We start from the raw sequence: 26,734 nt of genomic DNA on the forward strand, positions 1-26,734 counted from the left end.
CAATAAAATATCTAGGAGTAAACCTAACCAAAGAAGTGAAAGACTTGTATACAGAAAATTATGAGTCACTACTCAAGGAAATTGAAAAAGACACAAAGAAGTGGAAAGATATTCCATGTTCATGGGTTGGTAGAATTAACATCATCAAAATGAATATACTACCCAGAGCCATCTACAGATTTAATGCTATCCCCATCAAGATCCCAAGCACACTTTTTAGGAGAATAGAACAAGTGCTACAAATGTTTATCTGGAGCCAGAAAAGACCTAGAATTGCCAAAACAATCTTGAGAAAAAAGAACAGAACCGGAGGCATCACACTCCCAGATCTCAAATTGTATTATAGAGCCATTGTCATCAAAACTGCTTGGTACTGGAACATGAATAGACATACTGACCAGTGGAATAGAATTGAGAGCCCAGAAATAAGCCCCCACACCTATGGACATCTAATCTTTGACAAAGGTGTCCAGACTATTAAATGGGGAAAGCAGTCTCGTCAACAAATGGTGTTGGAAAAAATGGGTTGAAACATGCAGAAGAATGAAACTGAACCACTATATTTCACTAGATACAAAAGTAAATTCCAAGTAGATCAAGGATTTGGATGTTAGACCAGAAAGTATCAGATACTTAGAGGAAAATATTGGCAGAACTCTCTTCCGCGTACATTTTAAGTTATCTTCAATGAAACAAATCCAATTACAAAGAAGCCTAAGGCAAGCATAAACCTATGGGACTACATTAAATTAAAAAGCTTCTGCACAGCAAAAGAAACTACTACCCAAACCAAGAGACCCCTCAGAGAATGGGAGAAGATCTTTACATGCCATACATCAGACAAGAGGCTAATAGCCAGAATATATAAAGAAGTTGCAAATCTCAACAACAAGACAACAAATAACCCCATCCAAAAAATGGGGGGAGGACATGGACAAAATATTCACCACAGAAGAGATGCAAAAGGCCAAGAAATACATGAAAAAATGCTCCAAGTCTCTGATTGTCAGAGAAATGCAAATGAAGACAATAATGAGATACCACTTCACTCCTGTAAGAATGTCATACATCAGAAAAGGTAACAGCAGCAAATGCTGGAGAGGTTGTGGGGTCAAAGGAACCCTCTTACACTGCTAGTGGGAATGTAAATTGGTCCAACCTCTGTGGAGAAGAGTCTGGAGAACTCTCAGAAGGCTAGAAATGGACCTACCCTATGATCCTGCAATTCCTCTCCTGGGGATATATCCTAAGGAACCCAACACACCCATCCAAAAAGATCTGTGTACACATATGGTCTTGGTGGCACAATTTGTAATAGCCAAAACCTGGAAACAGCCCAGGTGTCCAACAACAGATGAGTGGCTGAGCAAGTTGTGGTATATATATATATATATATATATATATATATATATATATATATATATATATATATATATATATATATATATACACAATGGAATACTACTCAACTATAAAAAATGGTGACTTCACCGTTTTCAGCCGATCTTGGATGGACCTTGAAAAATTCATGTTAATTGAAATGAGTCAGAAACAGAAGGATGAATATAGGATGATCTCACTCTCAGGCAGATGTTGAAAAACAAGATCAGAAAAGAAAACACAAGTAGAACCTGAATTGGAATCGGCGTATTGCACCAAAGTAAAAGACTGAGGTGGGTGGGGGTGGGGGGAGAATACAGGTCCAAGAAGGATGACAGAGGACCTAGTGGGGGTTGTATTGTTCTGTGGAAAACTGGGGAATGTTATGCATGTACAAACTATTGTATTTACTGTTGAATGTAAAACATTAATTTCCCAATAAAGAAATTAAATAAATAAATAAAAAGGAAACATCGACAAAAACCATAGGGGTAAGAGAGGTACAACTCCACACAATTCCCACCACCAGAACTCTGTATCCCATCCCCTCCCCTGATAGCTTTCCTATTTTTTAAAAATTTATTTATTTCTTCCCTTTTGTTGTCCTTGTTTTTTTATTGTTGTAGTTATTATTGATGTCGTTGTTGTTAGAACACAGAGAAATGGAGAGACAGAGAGGTGGAGACAGAGAGAGGAAGAGAAAGACAGACACCTGCAGACCTACTTCACTGCTTTCTAAGCAACTCCCCTGCAGGGGGCTGGCTGGAACCAGGATGCTTACAAGGGACCTTGCACTTAGGGCCACTGCACTTAACCCCCTGCACTACTGTCCGACTCCCCCAGCTTTCCAGTTCTTTATCCCTCTGGGAGTATGGACCCAGGGTCATTATGGGGTGCAGAAGATGGAAGTTCTGGCTCCTGTAATTGCTTCTCCACTGAACATGGGCGTTGGCAGGTCGATTCGTATCCCAGCCTGTCAGACTGTTTTTTATGCAGATAAGAGAGAGAGAGAAAGACAGGCAGACATAAAGAACAAAACAGAGGAGAAAATGTTCACCAGGAGCCATCGATTTATTGTGTAGGCACTGAGTTCCAGCATTAATCCTGGTGGCAATAAAGAAATTAAAAAAAAAAATCTGTCTCACAGGGTTTTTGAGATAACCAAATGCGACATTTATAAACTTTTTAGAATAGTGCCCAAACCAAAGTTAACTCTAAAACTTGTTAGATGATAATTACAATTTTGAACATAATTTTCAGAAAGGATCATTATAAAAATCACAATCCAAAATTATTTTTCTAGACCACTGAGTTAGAATACAGGGGAAAATAATTAGGCTGTAATTATCTCTCCAACTTGGTGGAGAAATATTTTTCCTAATTACAATGTGGATCCCACTAGCCGGTTCTGCAACATTCAAATCAAGACAGAAAAAAGCCCATTGGACAAATTACCTGCTTGTACTGAATTGGGCAAAGAGGTCTTCATCTGAGCAACTGAATGTCTCAGGGCATGTTATCATCATTCGTTGTTCCCTGCCTGCAGTGACACTTACAGTTTGGGAAAACTTAGAGGTAGGAGAACTGGCTTTAAAGATATGTAATACAGAAGTAAGAATATGGAATGAAGCTTTGGCAGTGAGCCATTTTCATTCCATTTGGAATAGGACCTAACAATCGCCATCCATCCATCCATCCATCCATCCATCCATCCATCCATCCATCCATCCATCCATCCATCCCACCCAGCATTTATTGTGCGACAGTCAGTGAGTTAGATCCTGGAGAAGAAGATAAAGGGAGAGAGAGAGGGAGAGAGAGAGGGGAAGAGGGGGGGAGAGAGAGAGAGAGAGAGAGAGAGAGAGAGAAGAAGGAGGAGGAGGAAGAAGAAGAAAAGAGAAGAGAGAGAAATGGAGAGAAAGAATATCAAATTCAGCCAAATAATCTAAAACAGAACACCAATGATGACAGAGCACTGCTCTGATCACTGTCTCTCTCAAACACAAGAAATGATTTGTATTTGATTAGTTATGGTATTCTTTTCCTGTGGCTTTAGTTTTTTTGTTTTGTTTGAAAAACAAAAAGTGTGCTTTTTGGGAGGAAATAGGTTTTTTTTTTTTCATTGTTTATTTATTTACCTGCTTATTTTTGTCTAGTTGTTCTGCCACTAGAGTTAATGCTTGAACTTGGTGCCTATATGATGACTCCACTCCCCTTTTCCTTTGATAAAGGGCTGGATATAGAGAAAGAGAAAGCGAGGGAATGAGAGACAGAAGGAAAGACACCCACTGCTCCACCATTCACGGAGCTTTTCCACTGAAGTGATGACCAAGGACTTGAACCTGGGTCCTCAGTTATGATATTGTGTGTACCACTTCCCAACCCTTTATCATTAGTATTCCCTCCCCCCTTGCTTGAATGGAGCTTCCTTCCTGCATCATTGCCCCACTCCTGGTAGAATTTTTATTTATTTATTTATTTATTTATTTATTTATTTATTTATGTAAATACTAGAGCACAGCTCAGCTCTGGCTTATGGTGGTGTGGAGGCTTGAACCTGGGACTTTGGAGCCTCAGGCTTGAGAGTCTCTTTGCATAACCGTTATGCTATCTCCCCCAGCCCAGACTTTTTTTTTTTTTTCTTTTTTGTATTTTTCAGATTTAGGTGAAAGTCAGAGAGAAATGGAGGAGATGGAGAGTAGGAGGAGAGATAGCACAGCACTACACGACACTTGTGAAGCTTCCCTTTGTGTGGTGGTCTAAGGTTCGGATCCCAGTCCTTGCACATGGCAGACTGTGTGCTCTACTGGAAAAGTCACCTCCCAACTCTCATTGTTGTTTGTGTGTGACAACTGACTTTTAATTTTAAGTTAGTTTCATTGTGTTTTATAAAATTATAAGATTTCTTAGGGTACAACTCCATAACTGTACATGGTGTAAGTTACTGTCCCCTGCACTGACGTCATGGACTCCACATTTACATCATCAGCCCACTGCAAGGGACAGAGCCCACTCTTTGTTTTTAAGAGATAAATTCCAATGGTCCGAGAGGTGGCGCAGTGATAGAGCTTTGGACTCTCAAGCATGGGGTCCTGGGTTTGATCCCCGGCAGCACATGTGCCAGAGTGATGTCTGGTTCTTTCTTTCTCCTCTTATCTTTCTCAGTAATAAAATAAAATCAAATCTTAAAAAAAGAGAGAGAGAAATTCCAATATGAAATATTAGTGTCTTAATTTAAGTTAGAAACAAAGCCAACTGTCACCTCTATATGTAAGCCCTAGTTTGAGTTTCTTTCTTTTTTTTGAAACAAAAAACAAAAACTTTATTTTCCAATTGTCAAGTTATCTCCTTAAGCATCTAATGAATCATACACACACACACACACACACACACACACACACACACACACACACACACACACACGAGTGAGAGAGAGAGAGAGAGAGACCAGAAGTCTTGCCTAGGGAGTCGGGCAGTAGCGCAGTGGGTTAAGCGCATGTGGCACAAAGCGCAAGGACTGGCGTAAGGATCCCGGTTCAACCCCCCAGCTCCCCACCTGCAGGGGGTTCACTTCACAGGCAGTGAAGCAGGTCTGCAGGTGTCTATCTTTCTCTCCCCCCTCTGTCTTCCCCTCCTCTCTCCATTTCTCTCTGTCCTATCCAACAACGAACGACATCAACAACAACAGCATTAATAACTACAACAACGAAAAACAACAAGGTCAATAAAAGGGAATATATATATATATGTCTTTCCTGGAGAAGTTGAATGAAATAAGCTGATAAGTTTTTTTGTCCCTGATGACAAAACAACCATTGTGCTCACAGAGTCCAAGAGATAGTTTGGTTATTCTTTCTCTTTGTGTGCAAGTTCATTTGTACAGTCATCCATATTTGAGTGAAACCGTCTGGTAGTTGTAAACAGATGAGCACTGTAGGAATGATCTTCTTGGCTCTCCTCGGTGCTGTGTTACTACTCATAACATAGACTAAGCTTCAAGGTGAAACACAGGATGACTAGATCATAAGTCTGTCTCCACCTTCAGCTGGTCAGAAGCGCTTAAGTCCAGAATGAGTTGTCCCTTGGGTGAGGCTCAGTCTAGGCAGAAGGAGGACTGTCTCCTACAAAACGAGCTAGGCACAGTGCAAACTGCCTCTCCACTTCTGTTCCGTTTGCTTTTTTTTTTTTTTTTTTTTAGGAGGAACAACTGAAAACTAGCAACTCCGTTATCCAGACTCTATGGATCCCACTGCTACCAGTTTGGTATTCTTTCAGGACATCTGAAAGGGGAAAAGCCATCCCTCTCCTTGCCCCTCTTAGAGAGATTATGCTGTGTGTGGCACTGTGGAGAGGACTTTCTTCTATATCTGCTTCCCAGCCCCTTGCATTGATGACCAGGGCTCTCTGCGTGACTCCTGTTCCCTGGTGGTCACTGCCACAGCATCCCAGCTGTTAATGGTTAATGGTGGTCCCAGAGGTCCCAGTTCCCTAGATTGGTCTGCCAGAATCACCCAGTGCTCAGTCCTAGACACTCAGATTGAATCCCTCTCTCACCTTTGCCTGATGCCTCTGGTTTATAAACCTCTAACTTCCTGAATTAAATCTCTTCCTTCATGAAACACCTACAGTGGTTTCTGTTTCCCACATTGAAACTTTATTGATAAGGGGTTTAAACAACAATGTGTGGATCAATGACACAATCAGGAACAGTAGCAAGAATTTACTGAGTGCCTGCCTCATTCCAGTCTCTAAGTATGTTGCATACTAGATAGTCACTTCCTGAATTCCTTCATCAGCTGTATGAGTTAAACACTAATTAACCCCCTTTTACTATGAAGACACCGAACTGCAGAATGATTACCCAAGATCACATAGCTTATGAGTTGCAGCACTGAGTTAAACCTAGGGAGTCTTGGCTTTGATAGCATACATATAACAAGAGCCAGGAATGTGTTCTCTTTAGATGTTGTGTTTTATTTTTTTCTCCCACCTGACCCTGGAAAGCACTTACTACTTAATTACTCCCTCCCCCCACTCCCACCCAGCCTTTTGATGAGAAGCTGCAAAAGGAGTATCAGGCAGAACAATGATAGCTGATAATCAGTGTCTAGTTACAAGATTTGGTTCAGATTTCAGAACTTGTTGGGAAACTCCAAAACATCTTGAATTAGAAGCTTCCTCCCACATGTGGATACCAGGGTCTTTGAGCCCCGTCCTTGCACTTGGTAACTTGTGTGCTCAATCTGATACACTACCATATGACCCCTTTTATTCCTTTTTTCTTCTCTATTTATTTGAAAGAAAGAAAGGGAGGGAGAGAGAGTGAGAGAGAATGCATCACTTTAAAAACTGAGTGTTTATTTATTGGTTGATTGTTGTTTTCACCGGGCTGGCTTCACGGGCGGGTAACAGACGACCAGGGACTCATGGCTGGGTTGTACGCAGTACCTCTTTATTCATGCAGGACGCAGCACAATCTATACCAAGCTAAGCTAAAACTAAAACTACCAACTAACTAAAACGAACAATGTTGTCTTTATATATACTTCCCAAGTAGGGTGTGAACAGGATGTGACATAGAGAGGGTGGAGAGAAAAGTGACTGGTGGAAGATCAGGGTGTGACAAGGAGAGGGGGCAGAGCAAAAAGATATCATGAACCAGTGGGGATTAAACCAATGCCATGCAGTGGTTATGTAAATAGAATACAGTGGTTATGTAAATAGAATGCATACCAACAGTTGATGACTGATAGGTTATTTCCCCAGTTTGAAGATCTGTTCTATATGCTTGGTTTCATATGAGTTCACAGTAAACAGATTTAAATTTTTTTGTATTATCTTTATTTATTGGATAGAGACAGCCAGAAATTGAGAAGGGAGGGAGAGAGACAGAGAGACATCTGCAACCCTGCTTCACCACTTGCAAAGGCTTCCCCCTGCGTGTGGGGACCAGGGGTCCTTGCACATTGTAATACGTGCACTCAACCAGGTGCGCCACCACCTGGCTCTGTAAACAGATTTCTAGTTGTTTTTTAAAAATATTTATTTATTTATTCCCTTTTGTTGCCCTTGTTGTTTTATTGTTGTAATTATTATTGTTGTTGTTACTGATACCATCATTGTTAGGACAGAGAAATGGAGAGAGGAGGGGAAGACAGAGAGGGGGAGAGAAAGACAGACACCTGCAGACCTGCTTCACCACCTGTGAAGCGACTCCCCTGCAGGTGGGGAGCCGGAGGCTCTACCCGGGATCATTACTCTGTCCTTGTGCTTTGCGCCACCTGCGCTTAACCTGCTGCGCTACCGCCCGACTCCCCACAGATTTCTAGTTTTAAAAAAGGACCAGATACTGCTAGCTTAGTGGAACCCCTTCATTTTAGGGTTTGCCTGAATCACTACACATGACAATCATAAATCTACCCTTCTTTACTGTGGCAAAGGACACCCTTAGAATCTGATCCATTCATTGCACTCCTGGCTTCTATCCACACTGACTGCACACCAGCCTTATGTGGATATGCTTTCTCTCCTCCCTGCGCCACAGTTTCCCTCTCACACTTTACTTCAAGTGCCTTTCTTTTTTCTCTGACCATCCAAATCCTGCTCTCTAGCTTAGAAATCTTTTGACTGAAAAGCCAGGGTTCCCACTGTGTAGTTCCATTCTCTGTAAAACCAAAGGAAAAGGCCAGAGCAGGCAGGCTGATTTAAAACTCTTTCTGGAGGCAGGGTCAGTGTAAAATGACACCACAGGCAAAGCCAACTCCTGCTCTTTACCTTCTGCTGGGATGTATAAAGCCCGATGGCCTTGCAAAGTCTTGCTTTTTTGCTTGGGGTCGTGTGTGTGTGTGTGTGTGTGTGTGTGTGTGTGTGTGTGTGTGTGTGTGTATTTATTGTTTTACCTCCGAAAGTCTTGCTTTTTTGCTTCGGGTCGTGTGTGTGTGTGTGTGTGTGTGTGTGTGTGTGTGTGTGTATTTATTGTTTTACCTCCGAAAGTCTTGCTTTTTTGCTTGAGGTGTGTGTGTGTGTGTGTGTTTATTGTTTTACCTCCTAAGTGGGTGGCTCCATTTTAGGTCCAGAGACACGCTTGTCCAGACCATTAACCACCAGGGCAGAGATGCCTGGCTGCGTGGACTCTCTCCCTGTGTGGGCATCTTCCAAAGAGAATAAAGGACTTCCATGGGAGCTGAAGCCCCCTTTTCCTGCTCCACTCAGTCAACTGGACACTTATAGCTTCCAGTTGCGTGACAGAGAAACGAACAACACTTGCCTAAAGAACACAGAACCAGCTCCAATGCCTGCATTTTATCTATCCGATGAAACAGAACACAAAGAGATGAATCAACACGTTTGAGCCTGCCCCTACCCCCCACCCCTCAACTTGCAAAGATAGAAATCCCCAGGGTGTAAAGTGCTAACTCTCCAGGAGACTCCTAATTACCCAAGTTATGCCGCATTTTTGATTAGAAGATGCAATTATGTTTATAGTGTTATAATTTTGCCTGCCTTTGTGTTTCTGAAGGAAATTTCAAGAGAATGCATCGTCTGGACCAAGCTGCTGCCCCTGCTAATCAGCTATTCCTGTCTTCAGAAAGGATCTTCACACTTAGACTGATGAGGAGATGCAGCTTGTCAGAGGCTCTCATCTCCAACCCTGGCTCTGGGGCTCAAGTGTTTTCAGAACCAACAGTCCTTATTTCTTTTCTTCTTGTCTTCTCATTACAGTGGAAATCAAGAGAATCTGGCAACCGCAGGTAATAGAACTGCCCCCCCCCCCCCGGCTGCCCCAGGATCTGCCTTTTTTTGGTTGTTGTTGTTGTTCATTCACAGACTCATTTGTTCATGCTTAGAATAAGTGCTTTATGAACATATGCTAGATATGCGTTTAGGCACACTGGAGGAACAAAGCATCTCTACTGAGAAACTCACAGCTCAGTGAGTGCAGCGGACAAATAAACAACTGATGACCAGAATGACAAGGACATGGGAGAGAGAATCACTGTGAGTTGATGGGACTCAGGTGAAATCTGGCTGCATTTGGGATGAAAGGGGGTCAGGGCAGGTTTCTAGATAAAGGTAATGCTGGAGTCCTTTTTTTTTTTTTAAAGTTGATTTTATTATTTATTTATTTTGCCCCCAGGATTATTGCTGGGCTTGGTGCCTCCACGAATCCACTGCTCCTGGAGACCATTTTTTCCCCTTTTGTTTCCCTTGTTCCATCATTGTTACGGCTATTATTATTGTTGCTGTTGTTGCTGTCGTTGGATAGGACAGAGAGAAATAGAGAGAGGAGGGGAAGACAGATAGGGAGAGAAAGATAGACATCTGCAAACCTGCTTCACTGCCTGTGAAGCGACTCCCCTGCAGGTGGGGAGATGGGGGGGCTCAAACCGGGATCCTTACACCGGTCCTTGAGCTTCGGGCCACATGCGCTTAACCCGCTGCGCTACCACCCGATTCCTGGAGTCTTTTTTTTTTTTTTTTTAATTGATGAGAGAGAACCAGAACATTAGTGGTCCTGGGGACTGAACTATGGACCTCATGTTTGAGAGTCCAGTGCTTTATCCACTGTACCATCTCCCAGGCCAATGTTTGTATGTTGAAAGTTATACAGAGGTAAGGCAACAGTGTGACGGGAAGGAGTTTCGCAGTAGGGAAAGATGTGTGAAGGCCTGCGAGGGTAACTAGATAACTAGAGTAGTGTGTGTGTATTACAGAGGGGAGAAGGTCTTGCCAAGAGACTAGGGAAGGGAAAAGGGTACACTATAAAAAAAATAAAAAGAAAAAACACTAGTATAGCTACAGGCCCTTTGACATATAACTAAAATATGCCTACTAACTATCTACAAAATGGAGACCCCTCAACACTTCCTCTGCACTATTCCAGCCTTTAGGTCCATGACTGTTCAACAATTTGTTTGGCTTTGTATATTAACTCTTTTTAGCCACCAGGTTCCAAATGCTAGCAGGATGCAACCAGACTTCCCTGGACAGACAACCCCACCAATATGCCTTGGAGCTCTGCTTCCCCAGAGCCCTTCCCCACTAGGGAAAGAGAGAGACAGGCTGAGAGTATGGATCGACCTGCCAACACCCATATTCAGTGGGAAGCAATTACAGAAGCCACTGCATCTCACAGTGACCTTGGGTCCATACTCCCAGAGGGTTAAAGAATAGGAAAGCTATCAGAGGAGGGGATGGGATACAGAGTTCTGGTGGTGGGAATTGTGTGAAGTTGTACCCCTCTTATCCTATGGTTTTATCAATGTTTCCTTTTTATAAATAAAAAATTTAATAAAAAAGGGTACACTATAAAGGTCTTTCAAGTTTCTGGACTTGGCTCAGAAAAGCTTGGTGAGTCATAGGGTTGTAAGTAGAGATATGACATGCACATTTGTGCTTTATTAAAAAAAAAAGGATAGGAGCCAGAAAAATAGCTCACTTGGATAGAGCGCCTGCTTTGCAATTTATGTGACCTAGGTTCAAGCCCAGGCCCCACCACACTGGAGGAAGTTCTCTCATTTTTGGCAATGACAGAAAAGAAGGAGGAGGACGAGGGTGAGGGGACAGTCAGTGGGAAGAGAAAGAACAAGAAAAGGAGAAGATTAGGAGTTTTTACAAGAGACAAAAAGAATAACTGTTTTTGAGAGCACAATGAATTCTTATGAATTCCTTGCTTGGCCATAATAAAATAGAGAACTACACTGACACACGGTTTCTATCCAGAAGTTTAATTTCTTCTACTGTCTAAGTACCAGACATTTACCATAGTAGGGTAAAGTGTGGTATAGGGTTTATGAGCACAGGATTTCTTTGGGTTCCCCAAGAAGGTAGAGATGTGAGGTGTGACCTTGGACTTTGATTTCCCGATCTGATCTGATCTGGGTCTTCGATTTGGACTCTTCACTTTTCAACTCTGGGTGTTAGTTCTTCTACCCCTAAATGAGTACTTTGAAGGAATTTGTCCCTGAGCTTCCCTTGAGCTCTGAAATTAATAACATGATGGTTTGGAGAGAAGGTTTTAAATTTCAATTTGACTACCTCTCAGTGTGAATTCTATCTGAGTCACTCTTAATTGTGTAGTCTTCAATACAATATTTAAACATTCTAAAACTAAATTAAAAAAACTCCTTTTACTGTGCTGTTGTAGGGATTTTATGTGATGCTATATGTAAAGCATTTCATACTGTTTCTATTTATAAATGCTGTTCTTATAAAGTAAACTTAAAAACAGAAATGGTAATCGTGAGAGGCAATAATGAATCTCACCTCTAGGTTACATGATGCCAAGAATTTGGACAACTGATTGTTTGACATCATCTACCAGTTTCGCACGTTTTGTCTTTCCTGACAGTGAAAACAGTCCTGATAGGCTTCAGCTCTCTCTCTCCACACAAAGTAACAGATCGCCATCTAGTGGTTTGAGATTTTATTTTTTTTAAAGATAATTTTTAAAAATTGTTTTCTATTCTCTTTATTTATTGGACAGAGACAGACAGAAATCAAGAGGAAAGGGAGTGGTAGAGGTGTAGACACAGAGAGACACCTGCAGCCCTGCTTCACCACTTGCAGAGCTTTCCCTCTACAGGTGGGGGCTGGGGGCTTGAACCTGGGTCCTTGTGCATTATAACATGTGCACTCAACCAGTTGTGCCACCACTCGGCCCCTCTTTTAACTAATTATTTACTTTTTTTTTTTTACCACAGCACAGCTCAGATATTGTTTATAATGGTGTGGGGGATTTTTAGTCCACCTGCATGTTAGCTGTTGGGCTCAGGCAAAAAAGTTTGTAGTCATGGGCCCCTTGGAACATACCTAAAATAGATTTTCTAGCTTCTTCCATCATGAAGACCCCAAATTTCACCTGCTATATTCTTACCTTTAGGTTCCTGGTTATTAATTTGTTCTGCCTTATAACTTAATACTTTTCAGCCACCAAGTTGCAGATGCTACCATGACACCAATCTGACTTTCCTGGGCAGATGGCCTCACCAGTGTGTCCTGGAACCCCTGCCCCACTAGGGAAAGACAGAAACAGGCTGGGGATATGGGTTGACCTGTCAATGCCCATGCCCAGCGAGGAAGCAATCACAGAAGCCAGACCTTCCACCTTCTGCACCCCATGATCATCCTGGGTCCATACCCCCAGAAGGATCAAGAATAGGAAAGCTTCCAAAGGAGGGGCTGGGATTTGGAACTCTGGTGGTAGGAACTGTATGGAATTGTACCCCTCTTATCCCACAATCTTGCTGATCATTATTATTAAATCACCCGTAAAATAAAAAATAATAAACAAAAGAGTCAAGCTGCCTAGGAGTCAGTCAGAGCACTCAGAATGAACTTTGTGCAAGATATAAGCTTTTGTTGTAGCAAGACACTGAAAATGAGGGTGTGGCTTGTTATAGCAGTTATCATTAGGTATCCTAAAGTGCTCTCCAACTCCATGATGCTGGAATCCAACATGAGGCACTGCATAAAAGCAAACTAACTTTTGTAGTATAGTCAGCTTGTCACAATGAAGACTAAATTTAAGATATGAAAGACAAACTATGTAATACATAGGGCCACAATTGTAAACTGTCACCTCCCCCCCTCCCAAGATGCCAGAATCTCATTCAAGTTCTGTTGGAAAGTAGCAAGAGTTTCTAGGAATGGTAGGAAATAAACTGATCTTATTGAGAACAAATACACTTCCTTGTCAAGGGAACATAAATAGGGGAGAATAGTCTATTTATAATTAGGAAGATAACTGTGTTCAGAAACATATCAAGATTTCTACTAAGCTATTATATTATGCAAAACATAGTCTAATATAGACAGTCTTCTAGTTATTGAAGTTATAATTATTGCTGAGACATGTTAGGTGTTTCAGAACAAAAGGAAGTCCAGTAGTCACTGGTCTAGGCAAAATAAACTGAGCAGTTAACTTGCTTGCTGAAACGTGCTAATTCTGCATTTTTAAAAAAATTGCATTTATTTATTGGATAAAGACAGCCCGAAATTGAGAGGGAAGGGGGTGATAGGGTAAGACAGATAGCACTGCTTCACCATTCACAAAGCATTACCCATGCAGGTGGGGACCAGGGGCTTGGACCTGGGTCCTTGAACATTGGAATGTGTGTATTCAACCAGGTACACCACAACCCAGTTCCCCAATTCTGCATGTTGAGGTGACCTTTTGAATGAGGGGGTAGGGTGGGTGGTAGGTGGAAGAAAAATGATTTGATTACACCAGGTAATAGCTATTAGGGTTATTATATACCTTATTTTTTATAGCAGGAAAGGTAATGGGGAAAAATAAAAAGACACAAGTTTTTTGTTTTACTTAGCTATGCTTCTTAGCAAAATTGAGAATCAGTGATGTAGAAACACAGCAACAGTAAACAAAAAAAGTTACAATACAAATAGTATTGTTGGGCAATGCTTATCTGAAGTCAAAGGCTGAATATGATACTAAGTGCAATCAGAATATTATAGCAAATATTAAATTAACAAGGATCCATATCAGCTGTATAGAGAAATGAAGAAATAAACTTCCAAAGAAATAACTGCCTTGTGGAATTAGAACTCTTAGGATTTTATTGTACTTTGCCACCTAAATTATTACTGGGTCTGAGTTCAAACTGGTTCTATAAACAAGATGATGACTGTGGATGTATTATAAGGAAAATTAGCTTGTAAAAAATTATTTTTTTCCCAGCAGATACTAAAGCTTAAAGGGCACGCAGATCTAGCAACTAAGCTCCTATGATTCTATTCAGAGGAACATTAAGTGTGCCGGCAAAACAAAAACTCCCTCAAAATGATTTTTATAGAAAAGTGGGGACAACTTAAAGTGTATCAGCTGAATGCTGATCAAATTAATTATGGCAACTCTGAACATACTATGTACCTGTTGAGAAGAGTGACAACAAGTGCATGTGCCAATACAGAAACATGCCCCTCATGATAAGTATAGCAACTGAAATAGATTGTATGACAGTTTTAAAAGTTGATAGGTTTTCTTATGCTTTAGGGAAAAGACAAGAACATAAAAGGTCATTCAGTAAACTGCTCTGTATTTTTTCACTCACTTTATGCCCCCTGAACCCTTAGCTGATGGAATGTCTGTTACTTTCTTAATTAACAGATTCATATCAACAAAGACTCACCATTCTCTAAGTATTTCTCATTTACTCCATGGCTAGACTTCCTTGTGGGACATTTTCCCTCAAATGCCGCTTAACCAAACCATATCAGCTGTTTAAAGACAATCTTCCAAAAATTGATCTCACTGCTCACAATCTAGGGATTGTATAAACACCTATTACCCTTGAAATCTTTTACAGTGCTTATATAGTCAATAACAAATCAGTTCTATTTTAGTGTCCCAGCTAGATTAGGCTTCTTGACTTTCTCTTAAGCTAGTATATATTGATTTTTGTGTTCCCTACTATATTCAACATAACAGATGCCCAAACAAATGTTTGTTGAATTAATGTGGCAATCTTTTTTTTTTTTTTTGCAATTCTATGTGTACATATGCTAGTAGCATAGAAAGAGCAAAGTGATTTACCACTTTATTTTCAAAATTTTATTTATAACAGAATATTCAGAATGAGAATTTTTCCCTTAGTTTTTACCACAAAATAAAATCCCAAAGTTTAAAATCAGAAATTTTATAATGTGTCACAGATAGGTATGGGAAGAAGAAAGTTCAATCACTGTAAGGAAAAGCTGTCATAACTGTACAAGTCTTAATATTTACAATATTATTTAATAGGTATTTACAATGTAACATCACATTTAAATGTAAAAAAATTTTTTAAAATCATTATATTACAGTTTTAAAATTCAAATTAATAAAAGAAATCCATAAACACTCATAACATTTGGGGGTAACAGCAATTGGGTTTATGAATAGCAGTTGGGTTTATCAATCATAGCAAACTCTGATGTAATAAACAATTTAATTACAGTCAACATGTAGGGTCTAGAGAGACAGCATAAAAGTTATGCACAAAGACTTTCATGCCTGAGGCACCAAGTTTTAGTTCAATCTCTATCACTACTGGTTAAAAAATAAAAAGAAAAAGAGAAAAAAAATCCAAATGTAAATATATGCCCAATCTATTTATATCATGCTACAATCTAAATACTACTTTATAATTCATAGGTTGAAACAAATGTGAAAGCCTATGAAGAAGCCAGGAATACAAAGTTGAAATCATACTTATCATACTTCTTAACGTCTAAGAGACTATTATAGGAAACTTCAAAGATAGCAGGACAGGCATTTTCCCCCGAAATTAAAATTCTTACAAATATATTCATAAACACTAAGGGAAAAAGTAATCCAGATATTATGAGTTAATTTTACCTTCTCAAATTTAGTTTGGTATAAGGCCCTGACATAATTACAGATTTTCTGGGATATTTTTATTTCTCCTGATTTAGTAGGATAACATATTCTGCCCTGCTCCAGAAAGGATTTTATGGTAGTTTAAAATACAGACTCAGAAAATAACAGAAAGTACAAATCACAGGTTAACAACAAAAAAAGTCAGAAAATAGCTAAAGTATACTACATTATTCTCCACAGTGATATTCTAGAAGTACTACTAGAGTATTAATTTATAAGAAAACAACTAAGCTATATAGATCAACTTTTTTTGTTAATTTTTTTTTGTCACCCTGATGAAGATAATAAAAATGATGTGCTCTTTTCTTTGTGCTTGGGTGAAATAAAATTTCCTAAATGTCAAAATGTCTACCTTTAAACTTAGGCTCTAGTTAATAGTAGGGGGGAGGGTAGGTTAAATTGGAACTAAAATTAGGGTACTTTGACTTAATTTCCACAGAGAAATCCATAACAGGATGGCTGCCTTTGGACTGAGGGAAAAAACAAACAAACAAACAAACAAACAAACAAAAAACCCACATGGCTCTTTTGTAGGTATAGGCCAAAACATTCACAGTATGTTAGTTTTTCTAGCTCACCTTAAGAGCCAGAAAGACAAAAATGAAGAAAGAAAACTGAAGAGCAGGAGGCCTGCTCAGGCTGGCAGGCTGAAGACACCATCACTTTCTCTGATCTTGCTTAAAGTCTGCACATCCTGTCTAGACTTTACCCCTTTCTCTGGTGGAAGAAAGATATGGAGAGGTGTCTGGGGCTGGGTGGCATTAAACAGATACAATAGGTCTACTCATCTCTAGTCTTCAGAACCAGCTTTCAACAAATGATCCGATGATCTTGTTAACAGATAAGAGGCAGCGGGGTTGAATAAAAGGGGTTGAGAGAAACAGAGAAGATAAATGGTGTGCTATGGGGTATGAACTTCAAAACTATAGATTACGGACTAGAATAAAAACATCTACCTGAAAATTAGAACTAAACACAGCATCCTTTCTTTTTGATGAATGGTTCCAAACAGTACTCTTGGGGTTTGGATATATCAGTAAAGAATGAAGTGCATTTTTTAAATATTTATTTATTCCCTTTTATTGTCCTTGTTGTTTTAATGTTGTTGTTATTATTGATGTCATCGTTGTTGGATAGGACAGAGAGAAATAGACAGAGGAGGGGAAGACAGAGAGGGGGAGAGAAAGATAGACACCTGCAGACCTGCTTCACCACGTGTGAAGCGACTCCCCTGCAGGTGGGGAGCCGGGGACTCGAACCGGGATCCTTACACCGGTCCACGTGCGCTTAACCCACTGCGCTACCGCCTGACTCCTGCAGTGCAATTTCATAGAGATGAAACAAAGGAGACTATAATGTTCTTGGCAATGCTACCCTAGGCCTATGATGTAAGTTTTGCAGGGGAAAAGGCAGGTAACCTTCTGAACATAGGCAGGGCCAACTTATGTAAGCCCATGCATGGCATCTCAGGTCTACAAAATTTCTAGTGGCTCACAAAATGTTTTAATTTATATTCAAAAATGAAAAATAAAAACACTTCTAAACTGAAGGAAGTACAATATGGAATGTTGAAAACTCATTTTATACAAATAAATTGCAACATTCTGATTTTATGGAAGAAGGGGTTCAAGAGGGCAAACGTGTATAGGGACATGAAAAGCCTAATGCAGCTCTGATTCAAGGCATTCAGGGTTCAAGGTTAAAATGATGGGAGGGAACGGAATCCGATCTCTTTGATCTTGTTCCACTGATTTGAGCTGCCATGCGTCAGATGATGGCTCTGGATTTCTCTCCCTTTCATACATTAATAAATAGTTTTTTTTTTTAAATTAGGTTTTGCTTTATAGTTTTTAATATACGGTGCAACAGTCTGAGCACAATCAGAAGAGACCTGGAGGCACTCAAATCTCATGTCCGCTCAGGTAAACATTACCAGAGATAAGTTCTGTGAGAATCTGCCTCTTAAATTTCCTGTATTATTCTGTCACTCAGTTCTAAACTTTTTGTGCTTCTGCAAGGCCTTGGCTGCATCTATTTGCAGAAGTCTCGCAGTGACAGGAATACAGAGTCAAAAACAATATATATAGAGTCAAAAACAATATAGTGTCAAAAACAAAAACATTTTCAGAATATGAGAGGAAAAAGAAAGTAGAGAGAATGAAAGGTGAGGCAGAGAAGATCAGACTTTTTTTACGCTTAAAATGGGAAAGGACTTACTAAAACTGTGATTTTCTAGACAGTAGGATTGAGATATCTTATTTATACTTATGCTTAATAATAATTATTATTATTTTTGCCTCCAGGGTTATCTATCGCTGGGTCTTGGTGCTTACAGTACCAATTCACTGCTCCTGGTAGCCATTTTTTTCCCATTGGGTAAGACAGAGAGGAGGGGAAGACAGAAAGGGGGAGAGAAAGATACCTGCAGACCTGCTTCAACGATTGTGAAGTGACCTCCCCCTGCCAATGGGGAGCTAGGGGCTGAACCGGGATCCTTCCGCCTGGCCTTGCACTTTGCACTATGTGCATTTAGCTCGGTGCGCCAAGTGCCCAGACCCCTAAAATTTTTTATAAGATAAATGTGCCCTATTATCAGAAGAATAAAAAAAATTAGTAAATACACATTATATATTGTGCTCTTGAAACTTTAAAGAGTTCCTCACAGTATGGCTTAAGTTAAAAATTTGGTTCGACTTCTGGTGTGGTGTGGCCAGCACATGGCTCACCAGCAGGGCACACACTACTGTGTGTGGAGACCTCGCTTTGAGGACCTGGTTTCTGGTCCCGGACACCAATCAAATGGAAGCCTTGTGAGTGGTCAAACAGTATCACGGCGTTTCTCTTCTTTCTGCTTTTCATTTCCTAGGTAAAAGATTCCCTATCTGAGAGAGACAGAGCAGAGAAATAAATAAACTTAGGGAAAAAAAAACAAACAAACAGCAGGCATGAAGAGAAACCTGGGTTTTGGAAAACAACTTTGAACAACTTCTGTTATTTTCTACCACTTAAATTCATCAGTATCTCAGGGAAATGTTAATCTTTAAAAGTAATTAATAGTACTTTCTACAATGTGTTCTTCGTGTACAATGACGAAAATATGCCTACAGGAAGAAGAGTACAAAGGAATGAGTCACTGTCTCCTATGGAACCAGACTTTTTGGTGCTGGAAGGAATCAGTAAGTCATAAATGTAAGACTCTGGCACTCAGGTAAAGGACCCAAGGTACACACAGGTTATGTGACTGGACCACTGTCACAGAGCAAAGCTAGAACCAGAATTAGGCATTCTGATTTTTGGTCCAGGGCTTTTATGATCCCACTGATAGTACTCCCATCTCCAAAGTAATTGCCATATAGAGTCAGACTCAACGTTTTTTCTTAAATACACAGAGACGTGAAAAACACTTAATTTTAAAATCATGTTACTTTAGGAACTGTACTATTTCAAAATAAACAGTTCCAAGTGAACAGCCCAATAATAATTAGAATAAACCATATAAATATGGTTCATATATATACTTGAAGGATAATTCCACTGCTCATAGTGACCATTATTTCTTTTTTTCTCATCTTTCTTTTATTTGCTAGCACAGAGTGAAACAGAGAGGCAAGAGGGAGGAGGGAGATAGAGAGATACAGAGAGAGAGGGAGAGGTACAGAAAGAGAGAAATACTGTAGTACTGCTTCACCACTCGTGAAGCTTTTTCCCCTGCACAGTGCCAGGGGCTTGAATGTGTGTCCTTGTGCACGGGCACATATGTGCTTTTATTCAGTGTGTCACCACCGACTCCCTGAACCATAAAATTTTAGACCAGAAGGATAGGAAGAAGATAATTTAGAATTCAGTTTCTCAAGAGTTTAAGTGCAGATAAGGTATATTGTATCTCCCCCTGTCCCCAAATCACCCAGGTCACCAAAAAGTGGTTCACTGTTCCTTGCATTATTGTCTGAATCTTCCTGGGATGTAGCTTACATCCAATGTAAAAAAAAAAAAAAAAAAAAAAGCAAAAACACACATTCATACTCAGGTTAGATACAGTGAAATGAATAAGAATGCTTGGAGAATGGGTATAAATAAATTGTTAATAGAAGTGAACTGAAACAGGCAGCATGACTGCTAACTTATTTGAAAAAGTTCTTCTGTATAAACTACAATTCTAAGCTCTGTTTTGTGAAGATGATGTAAGACCTTTCAGTGTCTGAGGATCATGTAGCTGATAAAAAATTCCAACTGTTTGCATTCTCTAGATAATAATGGTTTACAATCTGTTCTCCTGTGAGGTTCATGAACTAAAAGTGGCCTTTATATTTTTTCAGTATTGTATAAAGATGATAGAGACCACTTGTGGCCTGAAATGGCTGTGTTACTGGCTCTTTTACATAAGAAGCTTGTTAACCTTTGTTTCAGATCCAGAAATTACAAAAACTGGATTGTTTTCATATGTTCTGAAAGTTTCTTTTTTGATTAAATCTTTTTTTAAAGATTTTTTAAATTAATATTTATTTATTCCCTTTTGTTGCCCTTGTTGTTTTATTGTTGTAGTTATTTTTGTGGTTGTTACTGATGTCGTCGTTGTTGGACAGGATATAGAGAAATGGAGAGAGGAGGGGGAAGACAGAGAGGGGGAGAGAAAGACACCTGCAGACCTGCTTCACGGCCTGTGCAGTGACTCCCCTGCAGGTGGGGAGCCGGGAGCTCGAACCGGGATCCTTACGCCAGTCCTTACACTTTGTGCCATGTGCACTTAACCCATTATGCTTCGCTACTGCCCAACTCCCCCTAAATCTTTTATTTATTCAAGCTGTGTTATAATTTTCTTTCTTTCCGATAGTGGGTAATAGAGAAGAAATCTAGTTGGAAAGTCATAGCTGCCTAGCTTCCAGTTTAAGGAGGTTTTATATACTAACTTGCATGGACCTATAAATGAAGCTGGGATGTGGAATTCATACAAAATGTTTCAGGTAGCTGAGAAAATGGCATATCCTTAGTCCTTGCTACTATAATAGAAAATGGAGGAAAAATATCTATAGTTTATAAACTAATAATTTAGCTCTATCCCTCTGGACGACTTCTCTAGTTGTTAAGACCTTTTCCTCATGACTTCTCTTGCCTCTCACAGCATGGTAGCTCCTGAGCCAAGAGATTTCATTCATGCTACTCACTTGCAACCAAAACACGCAGGACAAAAAGCAAATTGTTCTAGTAAGACTTGAGATACTACAAGTGAAATGACGAGTTGAGGGAGAAATATATATTGGAAACACATCCCATCTGTCAAGCTGAATATGCTAGTAAAGCAGAGTCTCTCAGTGTCCTGTTCTGCTTACTAGCTAAGGTTTCTACCTGGAGTACTGGAGTAGGTATACATGTAGTTGGTAGACATGACACTCTCAAAATCTCTGTGAAAAGAAGTTCATATATCTTTCTTTCCATGGGATTTATGTGGCCAAGTTTGGATTCTGTGAACTTAAAGAAGAAACATCAGAGCTGTATCACTGTTAACTGAAATCACAGTCATTTCAAAGAAGGAGCTATCATTGTGAGATGAAAATGTCTTAAAGTAATTACATCAGTGATTCTTTTGAATCCATAGCATAGTTTTCTTCAGATACTCCATTCTCTTCTTTGCTTTTATAATTGGAAAGGAACAAGTTTTCTATTTGAGTCAAGAATTCTTCAGCAATTAAAGAATTGGTCACTTTGCTCAGAGTTTTCCGCAGACACTCCAAAAGCTTTTAGAAAAGAAAAGTTTCTTTTATTGAAATACACAATAAATGCAAAAAAGCACTTGCATTACTATCATTAGTTTTTTTTTCTCTCTAGATTTCACAGTTCCTAATGTTCAAATAAGACACATTTGCCTTAAATGTGGCTGAAGATGAATTTGCATTAAATAATAGTACAACTAGAGTGTAAAAAGCCATTGTTAAGCATGACTGGGTCAGTTGGGATGCACTGGATCAACCTTCTCATGGTGCATCCCGTGAGTACCCATTCATTGGGGAAACTGACGATCCTTCCTAGCCAACTGAATCCACATGGATCCCAGTCACTTTCAAAGCCAGCAACAAGCAGCTCCTGACAGCTTTCAACCTGACGCTGTTGACTGGCTACGGAAGAAGGGCAAACGCTAGAAGAAGAACTAGGTCAGTTCCTATAGAATTTTATAAAAGTCAACACACCAGAGATACGTTTGGTTCTTTTTTTGAAAATCTGTGACTCTCCCCCCCCTCACATTTTTTAGTAATATTTATTAAACAAAATAATCCCCTAAGATAAAAAATTTGTCTAGGCAAACACAGGACTCTACCATTTCAAAGTTAGGATGCTATAGTCTTTTTCCTGGGAAGTATGCACACTAATCTTCTGAAAGAAAATAAAATGGCTATTGTAGACAGTAAAAACATTTAAAAAATCTTAGTGTGTTTCAATTTTCCATTTCCAAATTGCTACTAAAAAAAAAAAACAAAACCATGTTGCTTGTCTCCTGATCTTAATTCACTACACTGATGATATTAACAGTAATAATAACATATCTGTAAATGACTTTTATTTCCTACCGGAAAGATAAATGACTGTTTAAATTTAATTGTTAAGATTTCAGTACCATTCTTAAGGTTCATCATTGCGTACAATATTATCTGTGAATAAATTTATCAGCCTACACCGACAAATTTATTCTAAGCTGTATTATTTCTATACGCAATTGTGGGCAACAAAACACATTACTGATTATATCATAGAAATTAGTTTTAGAAAGGAAAAAGTAATAAAAGGAACACACAGAAATCACAGCCACAAAGTACTAGGCATCATGGGAAAACATATCAAGATGAATAGCTTTAGAGTCTGTGAACAATGAGACCAATTAAAATGAAGGCAGCTTACTTTCTGCAAACAAGTCAGGTCAGAATCCCGGCGAAAGATTTTATCCATGGGGACACTGCTGGAGGAAGAAATATGAAAACAGACTGATGAAACAAATAATCAGTTTTGTAACAGACCATCACTGATGCTGTATATCACAATTTTATATTTAACTTGGGTCTTTTCTCAAACATAATTTGATGAGAAGTGCAGCAGATGTGCAGCTATCTCATACCACAGAACATACCTAGGGGAGAGCCTGTATTTTTCGATTATCCATCTTGTCTTTTCAAACACTAATCCCCACTGTGGTTCTTCTAACATTGGTTGTATTTCAAATTTGTAAGGTAAACCTAGAAAAGCAAAAATCACACTCTTACTAACTATTTTCAAAATCTCCAAATTCTGTTTAATTACTTTAAATTCCCTTAAGTGTTTCCACAATCACCATTTGGTAGAGCGGCTGAATAGCACGTTAAACATAGTAGACATTCATTAAATATTTATTGGCTGGATGAACTTGGCTCACTGAACACATTAATACTAAGTAAGCAGTTAATTATAACAACAACAGTAACAACAACAAAAAGTAAAAGTACACAAAGCACTATTTGCATGACAATTCCATACCAAAACCTGTCTGGGGGGTTGGGTGATCTACTCTCCAAAACAAAGTTCTAATTGTAAGTGAGCATCACTATAAATAATGTCCCTGGACCACAAGCTTAAACTGGAACTGGTCTGGCAAGAAAGACATATTCTAGTCTAGTTTTATATTTATCTGTCTGTCTGTCTATCTATCTATCTATCTAGCCTCCACGGTTATTGCAGGGGCTCAGTGCCTGTACCATGAATCCATTGTTCCTGGAGGGTATTTTTTCCCTTTTGTTGACCGTGTTGTTTTAATCGTTGTTGTGGTTATTATTATTATTGCTGGATAGGACAGAGAGAAATGGAGAGAGGAGGGGAAGACAGAGAGGGGGAGAGAAAGACACCTGCAGACCTGCTTCACCGCCTGTGAAGCAACCTCCCTGCAGGTGGGGAGCTGGGGGCTTGAACCGCGATCCTTAAGCTGGTTCTTACACTCAGCACCATGTGCGCTTAACCCGCTGCGCTACTGCCCAATCCCCAGTCCTATTTTTTAAACACAGATTATTACACTGAAAATAATAGTAAAAAGTAGGTAGCATTATTCTTATTTAGCAGATAAGAAAACTGAAGCTGAGAGGGCCAGGTGGTGGTGCAGCAAGTTAAGCGCAGGGATCCTAGCTTGAGCCCCCAGCTCCCTACCTGCAGGGGGGTCGCTTCACAGCCAGTAAAGCAGGTATCTCTTTCTTAACCCCCCCTTCTTAATTTCTTTCTCTCCTATAAAAAAAATAATCTAAATTATGGCCACAGGAGCAGTGGACTCATACTGCAGACACTGAGCCCCAGCAACAACGGGGGGGGGGGGTGGTGGTGGTGGAGGGGTGGGGGGAGGAGAAGACCGAAGCTGAGAGGTTAATAATCTATTCAGAATAGTGTAATATAAGAGCTTGGATTTAACCCTAGAGGGGTTTGCCTGACTCCCAAGTCTATGGTCATTTTTGTTTGTTTGTTTGTTTTTTTCATTTGAAATCCATTAGAAAGCAGTCAGTCTTGCATTTATCACAAACAATTTGAAAATAAAGGCTTTCTATTTTGCTTAATGAAAAATCTTTAGTATTTAACATATACACTGTCTGTTTGCTTGTTATTTTTTCTCTCCCATATTGTAATCCTTTTGCCTAGGGGTCCTGATAACACAGTGGGTGCCTGATTAAAAAGCATGTTGTCCTCAGGTGGTAGACAGAGTATGTTACCCAGCCTCCCTTTGGAGGATGAACATTCTCTACTGTTGCTGATCCACATTGAGGGCAAGGTCCTATGAGGGTTAAAGAATAGGAAAGCTATCAGGGGAGGGGATGGGATACAGAATTCTGGTGGTAGGAATTGTGTGGAGTTACACCCCTCTTTTCCTATGGTTTTGTCAGTGTTTCCTTTTTATAAATTAAAATAAAAATAAAAAAGACATCATAAAAAGGAAGATGGTGGCTGGGGTATATGACATGCAGACAGTGATTTCCTAGTTGATGCACAAATTTGACTATCAAATAGTTTTTGTGCTGATATAAATTCTTTTTTTTTAAATTATGTATTTATTATTGGATAGAGACAGAGAAATTTAGAGGGAGAGAAGGAGATAGACAGACACCTGCAGCTCTACTTCACCACTCGTGAGGCTTTCTCCTTGCAGGTAGGGGCCAGGGGCTTGAACCTGGTTCCTTGCGCACTGTAGTGTACAGATGTAAATTCTTTGATTTGTTAGATTCATAGAAATGAAGGCAGAAATAGTTTGAAGTAGTTTTTTTTTTTTTTTTTTTTTAAACTCACGGTAAGATCCATCTGCACTAATTTCATCACTTATAACCAGGCAGGAAATCTGAGAATAAGGTAAAGGATTGCTTCGGTTATAAGGACTAACAATCATTCCTATGAATTTTGCACCACCTCTGGAGAAGTAGCTCTATAATTAAAAGAAAAGTATAATTAATTTCAACAGCATAAATGTAAAAGTAAGCAAATATTTGTATCAATTTTTAAACACCTGATGGAGGGAAAAGAGAACAAAGGTGTGCTCAAAACTTCACAGTTGAACAGCAACTAAATGAAACACACACACACACTACATTTTCAGACTAAAATGTGCCAACCCAATATAAATGAAGTCTTTTTAAAATTTATTTTTATTGCTCAACAAATTGTTTGGCTTCGTATGTTAACTCTCTTTTCAATCACCAGGTTCCAGATGCCATCAGGATGCCGGCCAGGCTTCCCTGGATTGAAGACCCCACCAATGTGTCCTGGAGCTCCGCTTCCCCAGAGACCCACTCTACTAGGGAAAGAGAGAGGCAGACTGGGAGTATGGACCGACCAGTCAACGCCCATGTTCAGCGGGGAAGCAATTACAGAAGCCAGACCTTCTACCTTCTGCATCCCACAATGACCCTGGGTCCATGCTCCCAGAGGGCTAGAGAATGGGAAAGCTATCATGGGTGGGGGTGGGTTATGGAGATTGGGTGGTGGGAATTGTGTGGAGTTGTACCCCTCCTACCTTATGGTTTTGTTCATTAATCCTTTCTTAAATAAAAAATTAAAAAAAATTATTTTTATTTTAATGAGAGAGATATATATAGAGAGATAAGACACCAGAGCACAGCTCAGCTCTGGCTTATGGTGATGCTGAGGATGTTGGAGCCTCAGGCATGAAAGTCTTTTATATAACCATTATGCTGTTTCCTCAGCCCTCTGAAAGAACTCGTAAGATTGTCTAATATGCAAAATTTGTATTTACCATTACTTCAGTTATTAATTATCATTTATGTTTTTCTTTAATAACTTTGAATCTTAACATACTAATAGTCTTTATCATTACTGTAATAATTTATAAACTATTGCCCCGACAAGATATTCACATGTCAAATGTAAACTGAAGAATAAAAAAATTCTTTTCCAGCAAGGCAAAATACATAGTCTATTTCTGATTATTTAAATTGTACCTAATCTATTCTAATTGTTTCCATCAAATTTTAAAGGCCTGGGGAGTTGTTGTCTTTGATAGCTTGTCTATATTAAACAAAATAGCTGATTTTGAAATTTTTAAAAGAAATGTGTACAATTCTTACAACTAGAAAACACAGATATGTAAAGATATATACAACTTATATCAAAAGTATAGATATAGAGCATATAGGAATATAGTATTTTAAAAGAAACACTAGGAGAAGGAATTGAGAGAAGAAATACTGTGTGACTATTTACAAGACACATACACTGATAAACACACCTGGTATTTGGCTTGAGTGTCAATATCCCGTAAGGAAGGATTTGGATCAAAGGCAGGATGAGAATGATACCATCCAATGACACTATAGCCTCTGACAGCCAAGGTTTCTGAGGCTTGTGTTTGTGAGACAGGATCCATCTCACACTGCAGTCCTGTACTCAGACTGTTGCATGGTTCTGCTGCACATACCTATAAAGGATTAATTCTTATATCATTACATGGAA

The 26,734-nt window shown here is 39.4% G+C and overlaps 1 protein-coding gene across 3 annotated transcripts in view; it reads right to left on the reverse strand.

The window, feature by feature from the left end:
• Window positions 1-20,642: 20,642 nt before the first annotated feature.
• Window positions 20,643-26,734, reverse strand: part of MYSM1 (Myb like, SWIRM and MPN domains 1) — a 41,582-nt gene continuing 35,490 nt past the window's right edge. The window contains exons 14-19 of one of the 3 annotated variants that reach the window (XM_060206285.1): window positions 26,511-26,699; window positions 25,058-25,190; window positions 22,893-22,998; window positions 22,667-22,721; window positions 21,347-21,510; window positions 20,643-21,244 (exon numbers count right to left, since the gene is read on the reverse strand). In XM_060206285.1, coding sequence (XP_060062268.1) covers window positions 21,217-21,244; window positions 21,347-21,510; window positions 22,667-22,721; window positions 22,893-22,998; window positions 25,058-25,190; window positions 26,511-26,699 — 675 coding nt within the window. In that variant the 3' untranslated portion in view covers window positions 20,643-21,216. Of the gene's footprint in view, window positions 21,511-22,666; window positions 22,725-22,892; window positions 22,999-25,057; window positions 25,191-26,510; window positions 26,700-26,734 lie in introns of all 3 variants that reach the window. The other 2 variants (XM_060206284.1, XM_060206286.1) reach the window with 2 other exon arrangements.

Source organism: Erinaceus europaeus, chromosome 13 (assembly GCF_950295315.1).
Source record: "Erinaceus europaeus chromosome 13, mEriEur2.1, whole genome shotgun sequence".
In the NCBI taxonomy this organism is placed as follows: domain Eukaryota; kingdom Metazoa; phylum Chordata; class Mammalia; order Eulipotyphla; family Erinaceidae; genus Erinaceus; species Erinaceus europaeus.